General features: G+C 27.9%; 1 protein-coding gene across 2 annotated transcripts; it reads right to left on the minus strand.

Moving 5' to 3' along the window:
• Nucleotides 1–11,920, minus strand: LOC105365668 (zinc finger protein 865). Of its 2 annotated transcripts, none has more exons than XM_011503893.1 (6): nucleotides 11,339–11,920; nucleotides 5,282–5,551; nucleotides 3,486–3,796; nucleotides 1,616–2,102; nucleotides 535–725; nucleotides 1–388 (listed from the first exon to the last, which is right to left on the minus strand). In XM_011503893.1, exons 1-5 carry the CDS (start codon nucleotides 11,448–11,450, stop codon nucleotides 544–546), a joined length of 1,362 nt encoding a protein of 453 aa, XP_011502195.1. In that variant the 5' UTR covers nucleotides 11,451–11,920; the 3' UTR covers nucleotides 1–388; nucleotides 535–543. The 2 variants fall into 2 exon arrangements, with proteins under 2 accessions (XP_011502195.1, XP_011502194.1); XM_011503892.1 differs by having other exon boundaries at nucleotides 1,616–2,126.
• Between the last annotated feature and the right edge of the window lie 13,858 nt (nucleotides 11,921–25,778).

Here is a 25,778-nt window from a genome sequence, read left to right on the forward strand (position 1 = left end):
TTAATTTGAAAAGAGTAAACATTTTTTATTGATATTCTCTTACATTCTGTTTAAAAGGATTCGGCATATCATACAATTGTCGAAAATGAAATTCTGGTACGCAAAATAATTTTTGTGTGTAATGTTGTGTTGTATCCCTTTAATTTACCGTACGAAAGTAATCTCTTCATTAAGTACATTTAATCAACTCTTCCAATCGCTTTATTTGTCGAAATCTTTATTAAATGGAGCTTCAAGTTTAACAAATTGTTTACATTACATCGAGGCATTTTTCCAAATTACTCTAAGTCTATTGAAGCGCTTATTCCGCAGCTTCATTAAGATCTTTGGTATTTTGGATGTTGAACTCCCTTTTTTTCCATTATAAAAAAATCCAGAAACTAAAAATCTGAAATTTATTAATCAATGATTATTTGTAAAGATCGAATTTTAGAAATATTGGTTTTTAATAAAAATTAATGTGACAAATTGACCATAAATATTACAAGTTGAAATAATTAAAGGCTTTCTGTGTTAACAGAGAACTTACAATACCTTTTGCTTTTAAGTGCTGAAATTCATCGGCATGAGTATAGTGAGTTTGGCCTGTTCGGCAGCGGCAGCAGCAGCTTCTTCGTTGACGCATGCGCTGATGCTATCCAATAATGATTGTATGGCATTTCGGTTGCTTGGGTGCTTTCGCTTTAAGTGCTCTCTTCTATGTTTACTCTCTTTAAATGTCTTACCTATTAACAAAGGAAAAAAAACATCCATTGTTATCCATTTGTTATTATTCATTATGTAGTTTTAAATACCGTTCGATTAATGAAAGAGTTCATAAATTTCATAATTTTTAATTTTTTTCATTGTTTTTTTCATTCATTCATTCATTCATAAAGATATAATTTAAGATACTTTCTACAAGCTTACTTTCACAAATTTACAATTATTTGGTTTTTATATAAATTTATATTAATGTAACATTTTTCCTAGAAAAAATGTTCTTATATTCTATATATAAATATATATATAAATATAATACTATATATAAATATAAATATAAATATATATAAATAAAAATAAAAATATATATATAAATATAAATACTATATATAAATAAAGTATTGAATATACTTTATTTATCGTATTTCGTAAAATAGGTAATGAAGAAAAACAACGATCTTTCACAATCTATCAATTAAAGTATTAATTATAAAACTAAATCATGCGTGATCAATTAATTAAAATTTTAATTTATTTATGTCAATTTAAAATACTATATATTATAGTGTACAATTTCAAAATTAAATTGTACTATATTTCACAAGCGTATTGTTAAGAACAACAAAATAATAAATTTAAAATAATAGTTTAATAATTAAAATAGAAAGCTTTTTTTAAATACAAAATACCAATCAACTGTACATTATAATAAGTCTTCCGAAAGCCTTTATTTACAATCCATACTGACTATTAATCTTACTTACATAGCTTTTGTATCATTGAGTGTTAAAAACAATATTTCTAATGTCATCTGGCATGTAAAGGTAGAACCCCCATTGCTAGCGAAAATAGCCTTAAGGGCACGAAAGACTATAGAAATTAAAAGCCTTTGCAACTCGATATCGATACTGACCGCAATGCTCGCAAACATAAGGTCTTGCGGCGTCGTGCGACCTCACATGACTTTCATAATGGCTCTTCCTGACGAAGCGCTTACTGCAGATGCAGCATTGGTACTGAAAGCGACCTTCGTGTGCGGCCACGTGTGAGCTGAGTGTCCACTTAGTCTTGAAAGTCTTGCTGCAATATTCGCAGCGAATTTTGGAGACGCCTGCGGGTCCAGATGAGGGCGACGAAGACGAAGACGAAGAGGAAGTCGAGGCGCTGCCGAGATGAGCCGCGGGCACCTTGTGGGGGCCGCCGGGGCCGGCGTTACCTCCACGACGCAATAGCAGCATATCCTCGAGGCGGTAATCGTCATCCGTTGAGGGTACCGATGAGGCACTCGGCATCATGGTCACAGGCGTCGAGGCTGTCGATGCTATGGAGGAAGCAGCCGTCGTGCCAGGGCCGTTAGGGGGCTGATAGCGCGATGCCGAGGGCATCGTCGACGTCGTGTGCTGAAACGCAAGGAAGGGCTCACTCTGGCGAGCGCCGACAACAATGTTAGACTTGTGGTCTTTACTACCCGGTTGTTGAGTCACGTCCCCTAGGACTAGATTTCGGGGTTTCGCGTGATGAGATTGGCTGGGCTCACGTTCCCTCGTTTAGTTTTGTGTCGTTCGACCGGGGTCCACTCAACCATTAAGTACCATATGAAAACGGCTCGTTTTAGTTTTTATGTTTTTATTTGAATTGATAATGATTTTATCGGACCACGAGATCCGCGAATATGTTAATATAACCATTGCAAAATGGAGCAAGGGTTTTTAACAATTAACATCAATGTTTATCAAAAATCGTTTACTTGTTAATAATTTCTTGTATTTTTAAAAAATGTATACACACCCTCTGTTATCGATTATAACGTTAACTCACTTATTTTATCTTATTACGAGCTATATTTTATTACTTTTCATCAAAATCAAAAATATCCATTCAAAGTTATTTATGTTTACTTAAATGTTTACGAATGAAGATAAATCAAATGTAAAATTTTATGATTTGTATACTTCATTGTCTTCGCATAGAATGCTTTATCAAATAATTAGAATTCCATTTACTCTATAACATAAGTGTGTGCTAAATAAATGAACATCTATAAAAATTTCTTTAAACTATAAGTAATAATCATAAACGTTGCTTTCATTTAATAGATAAAAAAGTAAATATATTTCATAAATGAATTGATAACACTAACTTATGAAAAGAATATTGTTTATCAAAATCTGTTTGGAAAACAGTGTAATCACAATAAATGAAATTAATTTTTTTTAAATTGAACAATTGAGAAACATTTAGATGTACTTGAATTTTTGTTTATTTGATTTTGATTCATGATTTCATGATTATGATATTCCAATTCTGTTCAATATAAATAAATATGATGCAGTTAAAATATTAAAAGAAATTTATTGTTTCAATAAAATTAAAATAAATGGTTGATTGTCCTAATCTAAGATTAAATTAAATTTAAGGAATTTAAGAAACATTATTAAATCTCGATAAAATGAATATTTCTATTGCTTAATTTTGAATATCTTTAACATTTTTGAAGATCAGTAAGCTATCAATGTTGGTACATTAATAGCTTCTGATTAACAAAATAAACTTCTAAAATTCATTGGTAACAAAACAACTTATTTTCAGAATTTTACAGCTTATAATAATATAATAGCAGACAGAAACATGAATTAAAAATAGTTTCTTTGATAAAGTAAATACTTTAATCTTATAATTCAAACGTAGTATATCAATAAAATAGTATTAATATGTTATAAAAAGGCAAATAAAACTGATTGGTTGTTCAACAGATGAATAAACAATTTGAACTTCATAATTACCTTAATATGAATAGGCAAATGGGCATTGAGGAGACCCTCGTGTTCAAAATTTTTTTTACAAAAGTTGCAGGTGTATGGTGGACCACTTGTAGACGTTATCGAATTTGCGCCATTTTCATGAATCAATTTGTGCCTCTGCAAAATAAGTTCGTTGTAGAAATGGGCACCACACACCAAACAAGGATATATCTGTTGATGTTGTGCATCTGTTGTTTTGTTCTCTCTTGACTCATGTCGGGCTATGTGACGTTTTAAGTCATGGGCCCTTGAAAATGCTCTTCCATATCTGCTACAATTTGGATAAGGACAACCTAATGTAAAGAAAATTATTTTTATTATACACATTTACTTCTTTCTATTACTTATGATTAATATGATTCATTTATGTATATATTTTAACATTTATAGTTCATTTAATGTTTATTCTAAATGTGATGCAATAATCATTAAATATTATATAATTATATATACTATATACCTTATAAATAAAAAATTGACTACTTATGTAAATATTTTTCTAAACACCTTTGTGATAAGTTTTAGTAAATAATGACTTTCTATTTATCCATAAGTATTCGCAATTATTTTATCACATATAATAAAATTAATTATTTCAAATAATTAAATAATGAGAAACAAATTTAATGTAAATGAAATACTTTATAAAAAAATAAAAATTATCGAAGAATGATATTATAATTACTTTAAATTAAGGTTAGCAATTTAAATGAAAAAATAAATAGAATATATATGTTTATAAATAAAGTATTAAAAAATGATTATTTTGCAATATAACTTTACTGCTAAAATTATTAATCATTTTGTATCTGAATATCACTATCTTAACACTTTGGTCAATTTTAACTAAAATAATAGCATTATTTACTAATCGAACAGTTTACAACAAGGATATGCTGTAAACTACTCTAAATTGAATGCGTGAATTTAAAGTAATTTAATGTATAAATATTATATACATACATATATATATATAAACACTATGTTTTGTTTATATCAAATATAGAAAATTAGAGTAGTAATAACTTATTATTAAAACTATATTATAAATTAATATTGAAACACACTAAATCATATTAATAACATAAAACATATAGAATATAATTTATTATAATTTTTATGAAATATTTATTTTATTCGGTGGAAATAATACGATAAACATACAACACATTCTTAAGACTGAAAATAATAGTAATCTTATAAATTTCTAATGAAGTAATAAATGCATTGTATCCATTAGAAATTATATTCAACACAATTATTTTAAAATTTAAATTATTATATTTAAAGAAACCCTTAAAAGTATTAAAATGTGATGTTTACAGTTCAAATTTAATCTTGAATTATGAATAGAGAGATTAAGAATAATGAGATCGCAAAAATATTTATATCTATTTTTTTTTAATTGAGAAATGATACTAACGAGTTCGTTATTCTTAAAATTAATTTGTATACAATTTGTACATAATAAAATTGTAAACAAAATAAAATAGTTTATTATATCTAAATGTCTTTATTATATACAAATTCTTGTGTCAATTAATCAGTCAATCGATATTATATCATTTTACGATCAAAACAGTTACCTTTAAAGTTTGTAGAAAAACCTTTATTCTATTTGAAATATGTTTAATTAATTTAAATGTAATGTATTGATTGCAATTGAATGTAATTATAAAGTTATCACATATATACTTATATATTTTTATAAGTTGATAGCTAAATAGTAAAAATCCTTTTGAAATTACTAATACTAATTCTATAGATTGAAGATTCACCTTTGGTTTTGTCCTCTTTTATTCGAGGCGGATTAGTCTTTGCTCGCTTAGGTGGTGATTTTTTGTCCTTGTTATCGACAGGTTCTTGTTTACAAACTACTTGCTGCTGAACAGCTGCATTTCTGGATAGAGTGGCTAGCTGAGCAGAGAGTGGAATGACTATGGAAATTGTTTCATTGCTTCCAGGAGCCAATATTGGACCCAAATGAATTGCTGATGGATTAGCCAAAGACATTGCATTGTTTTGGGTTCCACTCATTGTATCCTGTTCTGTTGAAACAAGATTTACACATTAAATAACTTTAAACAACATATTTTTATCATTATAACTTTCGGATTAAGATTACATGTAAATAGTCACTAAGAAACCAAAGAACAAACGTGGGAACTTTATAATATACTTATTCGTTACATATTTAATGTAAAACAAAATATAAGAATAACCATAGATGCAATAGTACAAAAGTGAAATAATAATTAAATGTAAAATGAATATTTAAATATTAATATTGTAAAATGATTTTTCTATTATTTCCCAAATATTGTTAAAAAAACTTAACCTTTTTCTTCTTTTGTCATTGCATAGATGCATGTGCGTAAAAGACAACGAACAGTAGGCTGTAGTATGAAAAATCACGTGGATAAAGTCTAACTTTCATGTATACTTGAACAAAATACAATTAACCGAAAACAGTGCACAAAACTTAGATACTGTTGATGTTTTGTATATATAGGTATGAATACATGCATATGCGCGCGCATTCAAATATAAATGCATGCAAGAACGCGCGCGCACCTATTCCCTCCCCATCGCATATACACATTAATACATATCTTCATCCGTGTGCATTCGGTTGAATATGCACAAGCAATTGCTAATAAATGAGTTTTAAGTACATGTAACGCACAATACGCGTTATTTATATCCTATATGCATAATTAAAGGTGTACAAGCATAAGAAAAAGAGCAATATGATCGGTCACTTTCACTCAACATCTTTACTTGATTGGTAGCTTTATAGTTTTTACAAACTAAACGTCTATTCATTGGCCTTGTGAAGCTTTAATATTTAGTCGTGACAGAATAAAATTATATCTATTTTTATCTGTATATTAATCAATTTTATTAATAATTCTATTTAGTGTATCAAATTTTTCTTTTTCTTTATTGACCAATTTATTATTTAGCTTTACCGTGTAATTTTCAGATATTCTATAAAATACAAAATTTTCGTTAATAAGAATAAATAATACATTGAAAAAATTTTTTATTACAATTATTTAACAATTCGTGAAAATACTTGTCTACAATGGCTTAAAATTAATATTTTTATAATTTATCAATGCAACTTGTCAGCATATACGCTGTCATATTCGACAAATACTCATTAGAACTATTTAATTATTAAACTCAATATATATTATGAATAAAAAATTATGAAATTTCAATGATCATAGATAGAATCGTGCCAACCACGTATTTCTCCAATAACATGGGCATTACTTGAAAATAATTTTTTAAAAATAACTCTTTGAAGTTATAATCAGGGTTTTGATGTTAAAAATAAGTCATTAGATAACCAATAAAAATTCAAAAGCAGACAACATTGATTATATTTTGTCAAAAATGAAAAAAGCAAATCGCAATCAAAAACATAATGAAGCAAAAGATAAATAAATATTATACGTATGTCTGAATGCACGTAAAACAGAAATTTAATTTTTTGAACGTGTAAAAACAAGAAACCATAAAATACACGAATATAATTCACTTTACAATTGATAACAAATGTTCAATCTCTACTTAATGACGAAAATTTATGGACGGCGCTGAAAAATTATATTGATAAGAATAAGACAACATTCGAAAGACGCTCCTAAAGATTTTCGGCGGCACTTTCTCATGACTCACGCTAGCGAAAAAGCCAAGCCATCTTTCGTCTCCTTTCCTCTCTTCACTCTCTCTTCCACCTCCCGCCCTTCTACAGCCCACGTTCGTACTCCGTACTAATTTCTAGAATTCTAACTCCCCACGGTCTTACGCCGATTCTCTACACTCATACTTAATGCCATTGCATCGCCAAGGGTCCGAAAATTATCAACTAAAATGCCTAAAATATCTGCTGTTTTTTTTATTTATATAGGATACCTACAACAAGGCAAGAATTTCAATGTTATACCTAAAACTTTAATAAAAGCGTTATTTTATTTTATTCTTTTGTTTAAATATTTTGTAATATTTTGTTTAAAATATATTACGAGTTCTAAAATATTCTGACTTATTAGACATTATATTTGCTGAATAATTACAGACGTGCAAAACAAACAAAATAAATAGATAATTAATTAATCAATTGATGTTAATTATATTTTTATTAAATTTCTGAAATTTATAAAATTTTTTGCAAATCTTGCTTTTAAATTATTTAAGCTACCCATTAAACAATGTATTAAAATGCAATTCATTGCCTTTACTGTTAATCATTGCATTGTAAATGAAATTTTTTTTAATATAACCTAAAAAAACCTTATTTAGAAATAAAACTCACTGTTCAATGAACTCAACATTACACGTAAACATTTTCTAAACTGATATTTATTATAATTTTCTATAATATAAATATTTTGCTATAAAAAAATATAATTTTTATAAGTTACTTTTATTTACATCATTAATGCATATAAAAAAGACACCACTAATAACAAGAAACAACATTAACTTTACATTTCGTTATTAAAAAAAAAAAAAAATACAATATTTATATTTCAGTCTATTTACAAAACATTTCATCATAATATTAAAAAATTGAAATAAAACGTTTGAAAATAAATCACAGATATTATACTATATATTAAATATTACGATAATATTTGGCTTAAAGTAATTTATGTTTGTTTATACATATGCTAATATATTAATTATTGGTGAATTATTCTAAAATTAAAGACGATTTTGAGGTTATGTGATATAATTTTGCTTTTAAGCTGAGAGCTGTGATCGCTGGAGGTTATATTATATAAATTTTTTTAATTATTAGAGTACATATGTTTCTATTATATTTTATATTAAACAATTCTTTTACAAAGTTCGGCCATATTAAAATAAAACAAAAAAATTTTCTTTTTATTACTTTAATTAATTACCTTCTTAAAAAAACAACGGTATTTCGTAATATAAATACGAGGTATTTAATATTTTTAATTTATATTTGTTTGAATATATTTTAAATTGTAAAACAAAGGCAAAAAAAACATGAATGTATAGAAACTTTGTGCAATTATACATAATTAATTATATTGAATTTATGTATTAAATAGCCTTTATTGCGTATTAACTTGACTATACTTTTGAATAGGTTTTCACGACTTCTTTGAAAATTGATTATTTGTATTAAATTTTTTCTTTCTATTATTAAATTATAACGAAGTTTATCCGAAATATACCAATTATTTAATAAGTATGTTTTAATTTTTTTTTTACTAAGATATCACTATAAGTTCAAACGATATATTACTATTTGAGAATTGATTATTTAAATTTTTGATAGATATAATTATAAAAATAAAGTAATAAAATATAATTTTTACTTCAATTAAATTGTTGTAAAATTTTTGTTTTTCTTTCCAAAATCAATAATATTTCAATACAACAATGTAAAATCATATTTTTTATTAATAAAAAACAATTTTTTAAATATTAATAAATTTTGATTAATTGTTTTAAGATAATTTCCTAAGAATATTATATTATGATTATTGTTATTTGTATTAGGCTAATAATAATATAATGAGTAAATAAGTACATATCTAATATGCAAATGAAAATATATAAAGCTCTTTGAAATAAGGTTTAGAAACATAGAATAATAAATCATTAGAATTGTTTTAAGTTTATACAAATTTTATTTTGTTTACGTTTAAAAATTATTAAGGATATAAATTTCATTAAAAGCAAGATTTCGTATTAATAAATTTACAGCATAAGGACAATTTTTGTTTTCATAAAGATTAGCACAAAATTCAATTTTCATAGGGAATAAAAGCAATTTTTTTCGCTTGAATGATTTCTACATATTCTTAAATCATTTCGTATTTTGAGCATGGATACACTTTGGATTTTTAAAATTATACGAAGAGAATTATCATTAGCTAATAAATAACATTAACTTTTATATAATTTAGTATTAATATATGAGCGGAAGTAATTAATTAAATAATGATGTAATCATCAAGGGAACATTAATAGCTTTGAATTTAGTTTTAGAATTTACATTAAGGAATAGAGTAAATTTATATTGCAAATAATGGCGATTTACAATAAATCGTTAGTTAATGATGGTTATATTGCAATGAAAGGCTGATAGTTTCACTAAGGATAACCAATAATACAATAATACACTGCTTAATGTAAGATTATGATTTTCGATAAATATGGCATTAAATTTATTTAATGTTATTTTTGCTTATTGATCATTAGAATCCATAGATAGTTCTATTTTGAATCTGAAAACTTTTCTGAAAACTCTCTCTCTCTCTCTCTCTCTCAGACTTAACATTCTAATACGCAATATTACTATAAATGCAAATTTACTAAGCTAATAAAATTCAAGCGTTTGAAAAAAATAAATAAAACACTGCAAGAACAGAGCGCGAAGCCAGTCTATCGGAATGCCCGATAAGCGGGTGAGGGAGGGGTGAACAGGAGGCGGTGGCAGCAAAAGGACGAGGAAGGGCCGTAGAGGGAAGGTGGGGACGAATCTTAGCCCGCGGTGAAGGTGAGCCGATCCGCCATGTTGCGGCCGTGGAAAGTAACACAGAGTTAATCGTGTGCATGCATTAAAGGGTGCGTGTACATTGTGGAAGGTGTATACACAATGTAAACATAATGATGTCAAACTGTTGCAGGCATGTCCTTTTATTACACGATGAATGTGATGATTCTTCTTTCACAAAGTAACGAATACATTTCGATAATATTAATATACGAAAGATATATGGAATATATCTGACATGATATATGATATGGAATATTTCATAGGCTTTAAGAGTATTAGATCTTTCATTTGAGTAAATATTTATGACGTATGATGCTCACATTTATAGCAAGTGTAATCAAATCAAATTTTTTATATGAAGAATACAGTGAGTTTCATTTATACAGTGAGCTTTTATTTGTTGAATAATAAGTGAACGTTTATAATTATAATTATTGATATGTCACAAAAAGTACAATATTGCTATAACATATTTACATGCTGTATTGAAAAAATTAATTTTTTATATTAATTAATGTTCACATATTACTATGAAATGGATTAAGGAGATTGTATAATGAAAAATGTTTAATATATATCTAATTTTATGTACATAATGAGTAATGCGGTTAGCACTATTTTAACAGTATAAATTTCACCCAATGTGACAATTAAATTTATTAGTTTTAATTCAATCTAATAATAAATAATTACATTTACTGGGAAGATATACTCATCGAAACAAAATTAGTAAAAGAATTAATTATATCAAACAGGATATATTAAATGTTAATGCATGTTGGACAAAAAATTTAATTAACAGCTCTATCAAATTTGTTCAATTTATATTTGAAGTATTTATAATATTTATTAAAAATTTTTCTTAATTTCTTTTCTAAATTGTATTATACTACATTCTAAGCTACTTCCTCTGAAATATCTACAAAAATAAAACTACGGGTTTATTCGTTTGGATTTATTCTTTTTTTCTTTTTTCTTCCATAATCGTGAATATAATTTTTACCTCTCGGTATTCTAAAACCAAAATATAATTATTTAGAAAAAATCTCAAAAAATTTTTTTTATCCACGTGCGATTGACAATTTGCGTTTTTAATACAGCTGCATGAATAAAATTTGAATCTACAAGTAGATTAACAACTCGTTAAGGAATCTCGCACCGAAACAAGTATAAAAAAATCGCCTCGAGCACGTGTGTGCGAGAGTTCACGATCCTAACATGGCGGCGTTCCCCATCGGACTTTTCACCCCGACTCCCTATGGTCCTTCGCATCCATATTTACCTCCTTTTCTCGGTCCCTCCAGCTTGGCCCTGCTCGCCACGATCTCGTCTTTTTGTACTTCCCAACTGTCTCCCTCCTTCCGCGTCGTCTCTCTCTCGCCGCAGCCTGACATGCACGTACACACGCGCGCGCGCACTCACGCACGCACGCACACAACTGGGACTCCGAAGTTTTGCGGGATCAATCTTAACGTATGGCGCGCTTTTTTCTCTCTTACCGCGGTTTCGATTGAAATTACCGAGTGTTTACAATCTCTCAGATCTTTTTCCGATGCTCGGAATGCCTTTTCTCGTTTATTCTATTCGATAGTTAATACTTTGTACTAGGCACTTTATTCATTTTTGGCTGCTCAACCGTATTCTCAAGCTGATTTTTTTCTTGCTGCTTTATACTGCAATGTTACACTTAAATACACACATATACCCGAATAAGCTCATACACACACGCTTTCACAATATCATCCTCTTTATTCCACGGGTGGTGTGATCATTCAGGTCCAAGAAACGAATACGTTACAAATTACTGGGATCAAATTTAAAATTAATAATTTCTTACTCTGTCTTTTTGAAAGAAATGTCTGTATAAAACTTAATTTAGTCACTTTTATAGACCTTTATTTGTACATTTTCGTTTATATTCCCATCACATATTCTATGTAAGTTACATACTTATCATCCAAAGAATACTTCTTTGTAAAATTATAATACTACCCTATGTTATATGCAATAGTGTAGCTTACAATTTATTCTTTTCAAGCTTTTACAGCCATCAATCAAAAGTTCCATCGTTATGGGCAAAATTCAAAGCTCCTCACATTGTACCTACGACAAATATATGATCCTATCCAATAAGCTGATCTTGTCCATTCCATGAATTGCTTGCAAAATAAAAATTATAAGAATGCCTTACACGTACGCCACAGCAGTGCTCTGCTCTATCTTAGCATAAAGCACAATTGAAACAGTCAGAAATGTAGGAATAAATCCAAAACGCAAAATGCCAAGTTTAAAGGGCAGTTAGCTAAGCACTTTACTCGCACGTTAAAAGTTGTCCGAAGTGAGGGCACATCCGAGTCCAACCGTGTCTAGGATTGAGAGCCTCTTTCGAGAGCGTCCCCTTCGTAGGTTGCTCGCAACCGCGCGAAGACGCTTGTCAGCTATAGCTTGGCGACGATAATACTCCTGGTCGTGTGTGTCCCGCCACCTCCCAGTCCATTGCCACCTAAATTCAGGCTAATCACATAGCAGCCGAGTTATCCTTGATCGCACACGCCAAACGTATAACCGTAGCCGTCCACGTTCCTTTTACTTCTCCTCTATCTTCCTCTGTGAGACGGATGGCGCTCGACAGAGCGAGATAGACGAACCGAGCCTATGTATCCTTTGGTACGTGCCTTCACTTACGGCAAGAAACGGCGTCTCGACGCCCTGATGCCAGATCGGCTCCCCTCTTTGCTACGTCGTCGCTCAACTCACGTTGCTTGCTCTCTCATACGCATTGACCGGACCCTGCTTTTACTTCGTCTTTCTGTACTTCTATCTCTGCGACGTCCGTCGTTTATTGTACACACAGCGTACTTGCGCGCGCACGAGCGTCAGATGAGAGGTTATGCGCGCGCGTGTGCGTATACGTACACAGGCGCGTATGTATCTATTGGCCGACGCTCCGGCGCCTCTCTTCTCTATTAGTCTATATATACCATGCTCGACTCACTGTCCTTTTCTTGCCTCGGTCGTCGCCCCTTTCTCGTGCGTGCTTTCTCTTCTTTATCTTTGCTGCAAAATCCCTTCAGCCCCTTGATCCGTTGTGCTCGATTATCCAAATTTTTTGGAGATCACTTAATTCTTGTGATGTTACTCTTTCATTTTGCCCACTGTTTTGTCGAGAATAAGTGATAGAGAGATAGAGAGAGAGAGAGAAAGTTTGTCGGTTGATCAGAGTGGCGGTGTTGGAGGAAGAAAGATGGAGAATCGTTGGAGAAGAAGAAACTTATGTGCGTCAGAGAAAGATGGAAGGAAAGTTGTATAGTCGCCCTCTGGATCGTTCTCTTCAACTGCGCGGGAGAGAAAAAGTGAGCGAGCGTGCGTGCGCGCGACTGTATGTATCAGAGAAAGAGAAAGAAAGAGAGAGAGAGAGAGAGAGAGAACATTAGCAACATTACAAGATAGTCATAATATTCGTATATAGGCCGTGCAGAAATGTACGTCTCTCATAATTTTTAGCGAAAATCCGGACAGATCAAAACTGGTAGGGGAAACCCATGACCCAAGCACTTTCGTGATGCTAAACTCTAAAAATAATTCCGGTCGAACATTACGCGCGGTTGCCATGTCCGATTTCACCGACATAAATGATGGCGCGACCTTTTTTTTCAAATATTCTTTATTTTAATAGCTTACAATTAATTAATATACACGCTTGTGAAAAATGTTATGTAATCATGCTAATAAATAGCGGCAAGAACTTTATTCTGGTCCACAATCAAGATTCGGAAATAATATTAAGAGTGGCTAATAAATATTATTAATTTAATGATAAAGAATGTCAAAATTGATTATCCTAGTGCCGTTCACGCATGCGTATTGGTTAAAAACTTGGGAGTGGTTAAGCGCGCCAATCTTTAAGCATTAATAAAGTTTAATGAGAATATCATAATTATATGGGTATTTGATGTAATATTTTGAATTAATCTATTTACCCAATGAGATTATTTTGTTTATTAATTTTTTTTTAAAGTAACATTATTATAATTGCTGCTGATATTGGAAGATTCAATTTATATATGTAGGCAATATTCATAATGATATTTTTTCAATTTAATTCATTGTATTATTCAAATTATATATTCTTATAGATTGAAATCATAATTCTAATACTTAAAATAATACAATAAAATATAATTTATTCTACAATATGAAATACTCATTAATATTTGTAAATCATTTATGTTTATTTTTATCATTATAACTAACATATATATATATAAGGACTTAGTATGAAAATGTGCACAAAGAAAAATTACTTCGTACAAAGTACACAAGATAGGAATATTATCTAAAAGAAATAATAACTGAATAATGTTACTTGATGCTGTAATTATTCCTTTTTTATCATTAAGTATAAAAGAAATTTTTTACTTGACTTGTATGTATCTACCATACGTATTATGTATATATATAATATATGGTAAAAAGAAATTGAGAATAAAAATATTCTCTTTATAAATGTTGAATCACAAATAAAAGCGTTCTCGTAATATTATTGTTGGTTTATTTTTTACTTGTATAAACGTTTTTTACAATTGTTATAAAAACATTTAAAATAAGTGAAACGCAATTTCTAATCATCAAGATTATTCTTATCTCATATAAAATATATTTGTTAATGCGCTAATATTCTCTTCTAAACGACAATACAAAAATGGCTTATTTTATAAATTATCAGAGCTTTAAACCATAGTAGACTTTTAAGAATATTAATTATTTGTTATCATACTTTTACTGTCAATTTAATTGTATATTAAGGGAATAGAGAGAATTCATAAAAAAATTTGTTATAGTACCGTTAACCATTAAATATTTTAATAGAATATATATTTGTTCATTTTTTAAACATTAAGTAAAAATAAATATTTATAATAAGAAAATATGTTGTGAATAATTAAAAATCTTTTCTAAAAATGAAATCAGTTTCATACTTAAACATTAGGCAATTTCAGTAAAGTGTAAATATTCGAGCGTCGACTTAATCGACCGTTGGGCAAATGTCTGTCTATTTTGTTTTGTTTTCGTTTACTTGTTCCTTAATTTATCACACGCGTAATTTTTTCAAAATTTTTAAATATTCTGTGAATGTAAATCAATTTTTTATACAAAATTTTTTTTGTAATAATGAAAGGAATAATTATTATTTACATGATAACAGGAATATAGTTTACTAATTGATCGATCCTACATTAGTATTTTATTCAAATTCTTCTACATTTTTATTATTCCAATAATATCTCAAGATTTTTAAGCGTCTGTCTATATGAAAACAAAAAAAATTAAGTAATGAAGAAGAAATAAGTACTACTTTTTATTTTTATAAGCAGGTAATGCAGTTTCCACCGTATCAAGTATAAGAAAAATTCATCTTTTTATTGTTAATATAAATTCTAATTGTTTACAAACAATAGTATATTATTTAATAATATAATTATATAAATAATAAAGTATAAATCTAACGAAATATTATATTTATTATAGATTAAATTGTACAAAAATATTTTGTTATAGTTTAATTAATGATGCTCTTTAATAACGATGTGATTTATTTCATTATTACATTGTCATTGCTTTTAATCGATATAAATATATAGGTAAGTGATATAATAATGTAATTAAGAATAAGATTTATAATATACAGTATTTTCGATACGACTAATATAAACATTATATTAAACACCTCATCAATTTTTTATATTGAAATTATGTTTAGAGTTTTCGAAATGTTAATATATATAGATATATTATTTATTTGAATATAGATATATTTATTTAAAATTTTTTTTAAGTATGTATGGTTTATTTAATTATATTTATATAAAAAAAATGAAGAAAAAATCGGAATTTGCAGAACGTTCCATTTTTACTTATTTACGGTACATACATACATTGCCATTTCATAGCAAATAAAAATCTGCTATTACTATTAATTTAAAATGATCGTATGTAATGAAATTTATTTAGTGGCTGGTAACTATTATATTTTACAATGTTTTATGTTAAAAAGTTAAGGAAGTAATTAATAAACACTTATTAACTAATTATGATTCATATTAAAATCGATTGTTTAAGTTTTTATAATGGTTTAATTAACGATATATATATATATATATATATATATATATATATAAGCATTAAGTAAATGATTTATCGGAATATGACAAATTGTTTTGCCTATTTAACACAAATCAATGTCCTTATATACTTTTAATATAAAATAAATAACAAGAAGAATTAATAACAATTAGAATAAAAATAACAATTAGAACTAATAATTAATGACGTATATTTAGGTTATAACATTGTTTCGTGAAAAAAATTTGATTTTCTCTTTAATTTGGTAGGAACTCAAAATTATATCCGGAATAGAATTAATGACCCATTAGTAGAAAAATGTTGTATTAAATTAAATCAATGTTTTTTTGTATTAAACAAAAATCAATTATAATTGTTACATCATGATATTATTTTGCAATGAAGGACACGCAAAAGATATCAACTGTATCACCTTGGCCCTGTTTTACATTTTTTTATCTACAACTTCTTCTGAGCATCTTTGACTTTTCGAGGATCATCTACGGATGTTATGTCTAAAATCTTTCCGGCGCGACTCGTGTAGTACTTAAGGATCACATATCGAATTGTATTTAATTTAATTTCAATGTTTTAATTAAAAATAAATTAGATTCGATACAATCAAATTTGATTAATTTAAAAATGTAATCAAACAACTGAAAATAAACATAATACTGATTTAAATGCATCGTAATTACTTTAATTTAATAAACATGACCGCATATCAGGTAAACAAAAATATTTTATTGCTTAGTATGGGACATTTAATTGAAAATTTTGAAGTATGAATAATATTATTGGATTGATGCGATAGCTTATTCCATTTGGTCTTATTCATGAAAAAATTGAAATGTTACTTTCTTTACTCGTGTTAAATTTCAATGTTATTGGATAAAAGCTTTTGACTAAGTATTTGGAGAGAGTGAGAGAGAGAGAGAGAGAGAGAGAGAGAGAGAGAGAGAGATAAAGATTTAAATAAAGATTTATTACATATAAAGAACAAGATTTTTAGTTTATAAAATGGCAAGAAATAAGAAGCTTGATCAATTGATGAAGTTTTTTTATTCTTAAAAAGGTAAATATGCTTTATGATGGGAGTAGAATGTAGGCATATGTTAGATATTTAGTTAATGATTTTAGTTATATGATTTTTGAATATATTCAAAATTTGTGAAACAATTTTAATCTTGATGATGCACTGTGTTTTGGACAATGGGCCAAGGCCAATGAAATATTGGCATTAATTGAAAATGATAATCATAGAACAACCAGAGAATTTTGAGAAATTCTTTAAATCAGTCGGTCAATAATTTCAAGGTGATTAGCTTATCCGATTACATTCGATTAGCGCAAATATTAGTACGACTACATGGCTTAGATTAAAATTGTAATCAGGATATTTTGAAATTTTTTATGCCATACCTAATTGTCATCAACATCTCTGTCGTGCATCGTATATATTTTCTTTTAGCTTGTAAGTTGTTTTAATATTTTAAAAATGCTCTTTAGTTCTTGTGAAACTAAATGCTTAATACATTGGGAATATCTAAATGAATAAAGGAAACTGTGTTTAATTATATTTTTCAGAACAATCGCAGCTAATGTTTAGCTTAGTTTGTTTATTCCAGCCTCGAACATAAATATAAGGTATACGAATATTTTCTCCGTTATATTGCGATTGAAGAGCAATTTTTCAAATTTATAAATTTGTATCATTGTGTCTGTTATTCCATTCTGCAACAATGTTTAAAAATGTCAAAGTAATATTTTAAAATTATAAAAATATTAAAATATTATTAACCAGAAAAATAACCAGAAAAATCTGAAGTAATTGAAAATTAGATTTTGCTCTGATCTATACAAATAAATTTTAAATCCGTATAAAATAATTAAAATAACTTTTGATTTTTAAATCGATAATGCTGAAATTAGTATACTTAAAAAATAGTTCAAAACTTCAATTTTTAAATACAATGATATTTCATCTTCCTACTCTAAGCTACGCTAGTTTTATTATTTTCACTTTTAAGCCTCATATATTATATAATATACATACAAGTGTATGTAAACCATTTGAATAAATCGATAAGTGAAAACATGGAATCTCCCGTCAGCTCGTCAAAAACCGACAAGCAAAGAATCTTGCTCAAGCTTTATTCCTTGTCTCTCGCACGCAAAGCAAAAATAAAAAGCATAAGCATATGTGAATCCCTGCGGGGTGTGCAATGAATTTCGCGTTAATCAGCTAATAGTTGTAGAATACTTTTGCGTGTGGCTACGATGGAGGGGTGTGGAGGGAGGGTTGCAAACTGCTTGTTAGCGCCTGGATATTCGATTACATTAGGCGTTAACAGGGTGCGGTCGAGTGAAATTCCTTATGAAATTCACAGCTCTTGTCATTGGATGTACCGTTTTATTTTGACAACGAATAATTAATTTTCGATCAGTAAGATTTACATTTGTTAGTTTATAGTAAACATATTTAACCTTATAAAGAATACGTCGTCTACTTTTTGATTATACCGTTAATTGTTCAATGGTGTTCATAAGAAAAAAAAACTATGGTGAATATTTCTCATGGAGCTTGGAGGTTAATTGGGACGAAAAATCTGTATATATTAAAAGTCATTTAATTATACTTTAAATGCTGTTTTATTATCTAATACTATTTATTTAAATATATTTCATCATTCATTGTAATATTAATGAAACGATTCATCGGTAAATTCGAATGTTATATCGACGCAAATAAAAATATAATATTTTTTTTATAAACTTCAAAATAGGATTATCATAATCATCGATTTTGTTCGTATTACTTTAATTATTAATATTAATTTCAAAATGTTTAATGTAACTCCATTGTAGAGTTATAAAATTATTTATGTTTTGTGTTAATATTTACTCCGTTATTCCGTTTTGATTAATAAAAAGTTAACAAAATCTAACAAGGAACTGTCAAAAAAATTTTCCTCAGCAATAATGAATTACTCGAAGGTACGAAAGAAATAAAAAATGTATTAACAAAAGACTATTTAAATATCAATAATATTTATAATTTTACGACAAATTGCGAAATATATTCTGCCATAATTCAGACTTAAGTATTAAATACGCGATTTAATACATAAAGTAAAAAATTATTTTACCGGTACTCGATTTCACAACGCCCCTAAAAGTGCTTGGCAAATATTATATTTGATAATCACATAAATTTCACTGAATGTTCTACAACCCGAAGTACTTTTGATCGAATTTACATCGAAAATATCGATTGAAGAAATTTATACAAGCATTCACAATTTTTTGTACTAGAACCTATCTTATTATCTTATTACAACTGTTTTTTAGAATTTTTTATACAGTTTCCTAATTATAATCCTCCCTCACTCTCTCTCTCTCTCTCTCTCTCTCTCTATCTCTCAATATGAATGAACAATAATCAATAAATTATGAATAAAAACATTGAACTACTCGTATCAGCATCCCATATATTATTATATTATATTATTATCCTGCTTTCATTTGATAAAATTCAAAAATTAATTACCACGTATACGCTAGAATCATATTGATAACAAGAAAAATTGATATTTAGTTGAAATTACATATTGAAGAACTGCAGTATACTAGTAATCGGTATAGTATTACATAATTCAGTTTATATTTTTATAAACAATAATAATTAGTTAATTCTAAATTTAATTTTGTAATGTAAATTTTGAAGCTATAATATTATTATTAATCTAACGATATTTTCTCTTCAACCATAATATTAAATGAACTAATGAACTAAATGAAAATAATAATTAAAAACAAAATTCTAATCTACGTTAATAACGAAATACTGTAAGAAAATTTTATATTATTCCAATATTTAATTTATTCTAATAAATGTTAATCAAAATTGGAAATTTTGAAAGTAATGAAGAAGTCTGTATTTATTAGTTAAACTGACAGTTTAGTTTTAGCTCTGTTATACCAACATTATGTAAAACTGCGAAATGAATAATTTTTAACTCAATAAAGCGTTTGACATGAATAATGTTAAAACATTCGTTTCTAACTATATACAATACAACATTATATGAAATCTCCAGCATCAAATTATTGGTAATGAAATTATAGATCTGTTAATAATTACCAAATCAGTATATACGATCGTATTTAATATAATAGAATTGTTTTTTTTTTGCTTAATTTGATTACTTAGAAAATTATAATAATTTACTTTTACATAAATATATGTACACGTTTCTAATAAACTGAATATACATCCATATACACCATATGTATTTGGGTATAATCGGGTATAGTAGGTAATTAAGATAATTAAGTACTGTCTTGTTAAAATTGTTGATATATCTTAGTTTTCAATAATCTTTCGGATAAATATACTTTTTTATTTCAAAATTAGGATTATTCGTACATTTACGTGCACGCAAAAATATCTATACAATTTTTAATATTTTTATTATTGCTTTATTTTTTAATGTATACAAAACTAACTAAACTATTTCTTCGAAGTTTTTAGAATTCTCTTTCAAATGAAAAATTAGAGATTTGATATTTTGCTTTATTGTCAGATGAATTATTAACATAAAATATAATTACGGAAATGAATAAAAACCTAATTGAATAGATCAGGAAGTACGGAAGTTTCCTTTTCATATTCTATCGTAGAATATATTGGAGATACATTTATAAACGAGTATTTTATTTATATAAATATTATATATATGTAAGTATTATAAAATATAATAATACTTTGTTTTTTACTGGTAATCAATTTGGGTCTTTGATTTTTTTTAGATATAATTTTTGGTAATACTTAATTAAAATTATTTTTATATTATATTTTGTTTATTACTTTATCATGAATATACTTCTATTGAATATATTCAACTAATTTTTTAAAATGTATATTCTCGTAAATCGTAATTATTATATTTTATATTAATAGGATAAATAAATCAATGTTTGTAATTATTTATATTTGAATAGATATCATTATATTTTATATTAAAATCTATAAAGTGCTGCTGTTTGTAGAATGGTGTATAAATACTGATTATTGTTTTTTTATTTGTTTTTGCAAATTACTATATGTTTATTATATTATTTTCATTCCTTGAATTTAATTTCAAATTATTTTATTAATTTTATTATAAATTATTATTATTTTTTTTTATTCTCTTATTTCAATTAAAACATACTATTAATTTGTTGTTATCAGTTTGATTTTTATATAGAACCAGTATGTAATTAGGTAGAAGATATTAAAGTGTTTCGATTTATTTGTTATCGTCGACATTATAAAACGAGTGAAATCTGCTATAATTCTAAATTTTTTAAGAAAATGTTGTGCAATATTATAAGTATTAGAAGAAACAAAAAGTAAAAATTAAAAATAGGTAGAAATTTGAATGAAAATTTATGAAATTAAAAACTTAATTATAAAGTTTTGTGTAGTAAGTGAAAAGTTCAAAAATATATCTAAATAATAATAACTATATTATTCAATCTATTTTCTATCATTATTAAATAATTGCAATTTTCCTAAATTTCCTACCGAACATTTTGACTTTACATAAAAAAATTAAAAATATATAAATTTAATTATGCATCTATATAAAGATCTAGGATAGATATGTTGTCAATAAAGCATGATAAAGATAAAGATAAAGAAAATCTAATTAAAGGGCTTTTTGATTTAAAGGCGCGAGCCATCAGGACAACTCTGCCAGACTCAATGCTTGTCACTTTGAGGGGGGTAGTACAATTAGGATATCCATTAAAGTGTCGAAGTCAGGGTGGTGGAAAATTGTTGATCGAATGCATTACGTATCACAGTCATGCATGTTAATTAATTCGGTGCAACACGCACTTGCAATTTTATGCTATATTTATAGTAATGTCTGAGGATCGAATTAATGCTGCTCTCGATAGTTCTCAAGTGTTTATAGGCATGTTAATCCACTTTTAATCTGTACAATATTTTTTATTCCACATTTTGAAATAAAGTTTTTTAATTATAACGCGACTGTAATTATGCAAGTGCCCACGAGCGAACATTATTTTGCGCAATTAATGTTCTTTATATTATCTCGAATTTGTATTAGATATTTAAGTTGTTTTATTCGTGTTTATAGTGTGCTGTATGTCTTTAATGAATTATACCAATATGAATTAATCTAGCGTGACTATTAGTGCATCTGCATGCATCCATATATAATTTGTTGTTGTGAGTATCTCGCATTTTAATCAATAGATGATTTCACATGCATTTAAGCAGCACTTCCAATGAATTATTTAGGGGTTTTCTTGGCCCTCCATCAGTCCAATTTATTGTATCTATGTGTTTATTAATTCATAATTAATTCTAACTCTTACTAATTATGCCAACATTAAAAAAATCTATCAATAATGAAAATGTAGATTCTTCAATTATTGTGGAAGTTTACGTTCGCTATTCTTATTAACATATCTTATATAATTATAATATGAAAAAACCTTAATTTATTCAATGAGACTCAATTTTGTGATTCAAATGATACCCCTGACATATTGAGTATATAATTTTAATCTATTTTTGATTAAAAGAACAAATGTAATTCAAAAAGAACAACAAGAATGAAAAAAATCGCATTTGCTAATTAAAGATAGATATTTATTTGATTACATAGTTGATAAAAATTTATGAAGATATAAATCTAATCGAATGAAATAATAATTGGCTATACATATCGTAAGGTTCCATTAGGTTCCATCCAGATCTAAGGATTTGCTTTATTTTTTCGACTGCACAATTTCTTTATGCAGAGCTGAAGGGTTTTGGCAGGATATATTTATGAATTGTAATTTTTTTCAACATCTATTTCATATTTAACGAATGTATTAAATTAAAATATGTTTTATTCACAAAAATGAAGTTAAATTTTTATGATTTTAATTACTTATGAAAGTGAACAATTTTTTGCTATTAAAAATTAAACTATCTTTATTAACATTCATGGTTTAAAGTGTTGATTTATTGACCAACACATTTAATACCCTAGTTTATTGAATGCAACGAAGGTATAACTACTACTTGACCTAGATTAGACACAATATATTGTGAAGTTAAGTCAGTTGAATATAATGTGTACTTGTTGACATCAATATCATGAATATAGTATTAATAAGTTAAATTTGTTCTGAAATGATAATAATATCTTTAATTATACATACAATATGAATTATTCGGAAATATGTTTTTACACATTCGCGCGCGAGTACAACTATATATATATTAGTAATAATATTATAATTAAAAACTCACTATTTTTTTATAACATTTAAAATTCAATGTATAATCTATTAAATTATAATAATTGTTAATAATAATTATAAAATAATTTGTATAATAATCTATTAAAAAATTACTGATTTATCAGATTTTTTAATATATTATAATAAATCATTATAACGTATAATTTGAATATTTAATTATAATGTCTAAAGAAAGCAAAATCTTGAGTTTTTACAATTTCCAGATTTGGAAAGTTCTTAACAACGTAAGTACAAAATAATGAAGAATATATAAAATGTACTACCGGTACTTTGATAAAGGAACTGAAGTTGTAGATGTTAGCTTGGAGATCAAAATCAAATGGAATAATATAAAATGAATTCACAGCATTGTTTTCAACGAGAGCAATTAAAATTTGACAAAATGTTGACTTTAAATAACCGAGTAAGTGTATATAAGACGGAAACATATTTAATAGAAATTTATGTATTTTTATAAAAGATATTTATAATATATATTGTTTACAAATTTCAGAACATCCAATTTAACTAATTTTGTTTACTAATCTACTAAATGCATTGCTTATGGTTCTTTTAATTTATTTATGAAGGTTAAGCAACTTATCTATTTATATTTAGTCAATTAAGTGAATAGAAAAAAAACTTTAAATTAAAAGACAGTTGACATTCTTAATATCAGTATTTATAATACCACAATAATTATATTCACGCCCCATGTAATTATTTATCATACAGATTGTTAGATTCATAAATATTTGAGATTAAATAATGTATTATTAACAATAAATTAATTTATTACAATTTATCTGTTATGTCGGATATCAACAGTTTTACTTTTCGGTCTCAAACATCATTTTATTATATTTGCTTTGGTATTGAATTATAGCTTTTAAAACCGTTTAATAGAACGTAACAATAATTACGAAGTAATATTAAGACAATACTTTGAGAATATTTTTTATCGAATTTTCTTTCAATATAGTTGATTTTGTAAATCGTGTAAAATTTTATATTAAAAAATTATTATTATTATTATATATTTATAAAATGTGTGAAAATTATTTTTAGAATTGCACATAAAATTTGATGACTTGCATTTGTTATCTCAAATTGTTCCACAATGCGTATTTCTACATTGTTTCGTGAGTTACGTATTCTTGTATGGTGTGTAACGCTGCTGCACTGGTTAACCTTAGACCATGTGGTCTAACCTATGTAAACAGTGCTATATATAGTATTTATGGAGTAATCATGCGAAAGTGAAAAGAGAAATAGTGGAATTGGACTGTGATGTCGAGCTTGTAAAGACACTGTAAAGAACGAATTTGTAGAATCGAACCGGTGCACGTTGTGTTGTACCCAAGTTTTTGTTGACTTTCTGTAGAGACTCTTGAGTTTGATTGGTCGATATTGTCGTAGAGCTGGAGCCGGTTGTCAGTAATGTCAAGTAGGGTCCCTAGCTGGTGCTAAGCTTTTAACAGTCGAGGCGAGCAAAAGATATCTATATACAGGCAATCGTGGCAGCGTGTGTGAGGCGCCAAGTCCTGAGACGGAGAGACGGAGAGAGTGAGAGAGAGAGAGAGAGAGAGAGAGAGAGAGAGAGAGAGGGAGTAAGAGTGGAAAGGGAGAAGAAAAAGCCTCGTGTTTGTGTACGTGCGCCGGGGCCGTGGCGAACGTCCTCTACTTCCGCTCTCCTTTATCGTGTTGGCCCGTGCCGCCGACGTCCCGTCTCACGACGACGAGTCGACGAGAGACGACAACGAGTCGCGTGTGTCGTTAAGGGGCGAAGGAAATACGCGAGAGTTTCTCTCTCTCTCTCTCGCTAACAACAGTGGAAAAATCGCGTCGTGGTGTTTGGGGAATTCGGTCGAGGGTAAGGAACGAGTACACGTTGACGGACTCTTCGCTTCTACTGATAACAAGCAACGATAACCACGCGCTGAAGACTCCCCCACTCATAAAGTGTAGACATAAAGTAGGAGGCACGTAAACACGCCAGACATCACGAGCTACTGCCTCTCGATATGTTTCCGAAAATGCTTCCCTGGTCTGATTTCATCCTTAGGAAGCTAACCTAACCTTAAATTTCGATTCGAGCATACGTATTGTATACGCGCGTGTTCACTAATCAAGTGTAGGCAAGAGAGGGAGAGAGAGAGTGTGTGTGTGTGTGTGTGCATGTGTGTATATGTGTGGGCGAGTGAGAGTGAGAGTGAGGGTAAGTGAGTAAGTAGACTGCTGTGTGCAAGGAGCGACGGAGAGAGGGTGAATGGAAGTGAGTTGAGCGA

The sequence above is a fragment of the Ceratosolen solmsi genome, unplaced genomic scaffold (genome assembly GCF_000503995.2).
Source record: "Ceratosolen solmsi marchali unplaced genomic scaffold, CerSol_1.0 scaffold53, whole genome shotgun sequence".
In the NCBI taxonomy this organism is placed as follows: Eukaryota; Metazoa; Arthropoda; class Insecta; order Hymenoptera; family Agaonidae; genus Ceratosolen; species Ceratosolen solmsi.

Excerpts from the sequence above, each read along its gene's own strand:
- LOC105365668 (XM_011503892.1), bottom strand. The coding sequence starts at position 11,450 with ATGTCAGGCTGCGGCGAGAGAGAGACGACGCGGAAGGAGGGAGACAGT. Across the intron at positions 3,797-5,281 it reads AAAAGAGGACAAAACCAAAG|GTTGTCCTTATCCAAATTGT; the intron begins GTGAATCTTCAA and ends TCTTTACATTAG. Across the intron at positions 726-1,615 it reads TTATGTTTGCGAGCATTGCG|GTAAGACATTTAAAGAGAGT; the intron begins GTCAGTATCGAT and ends CTTTGTTAATAG.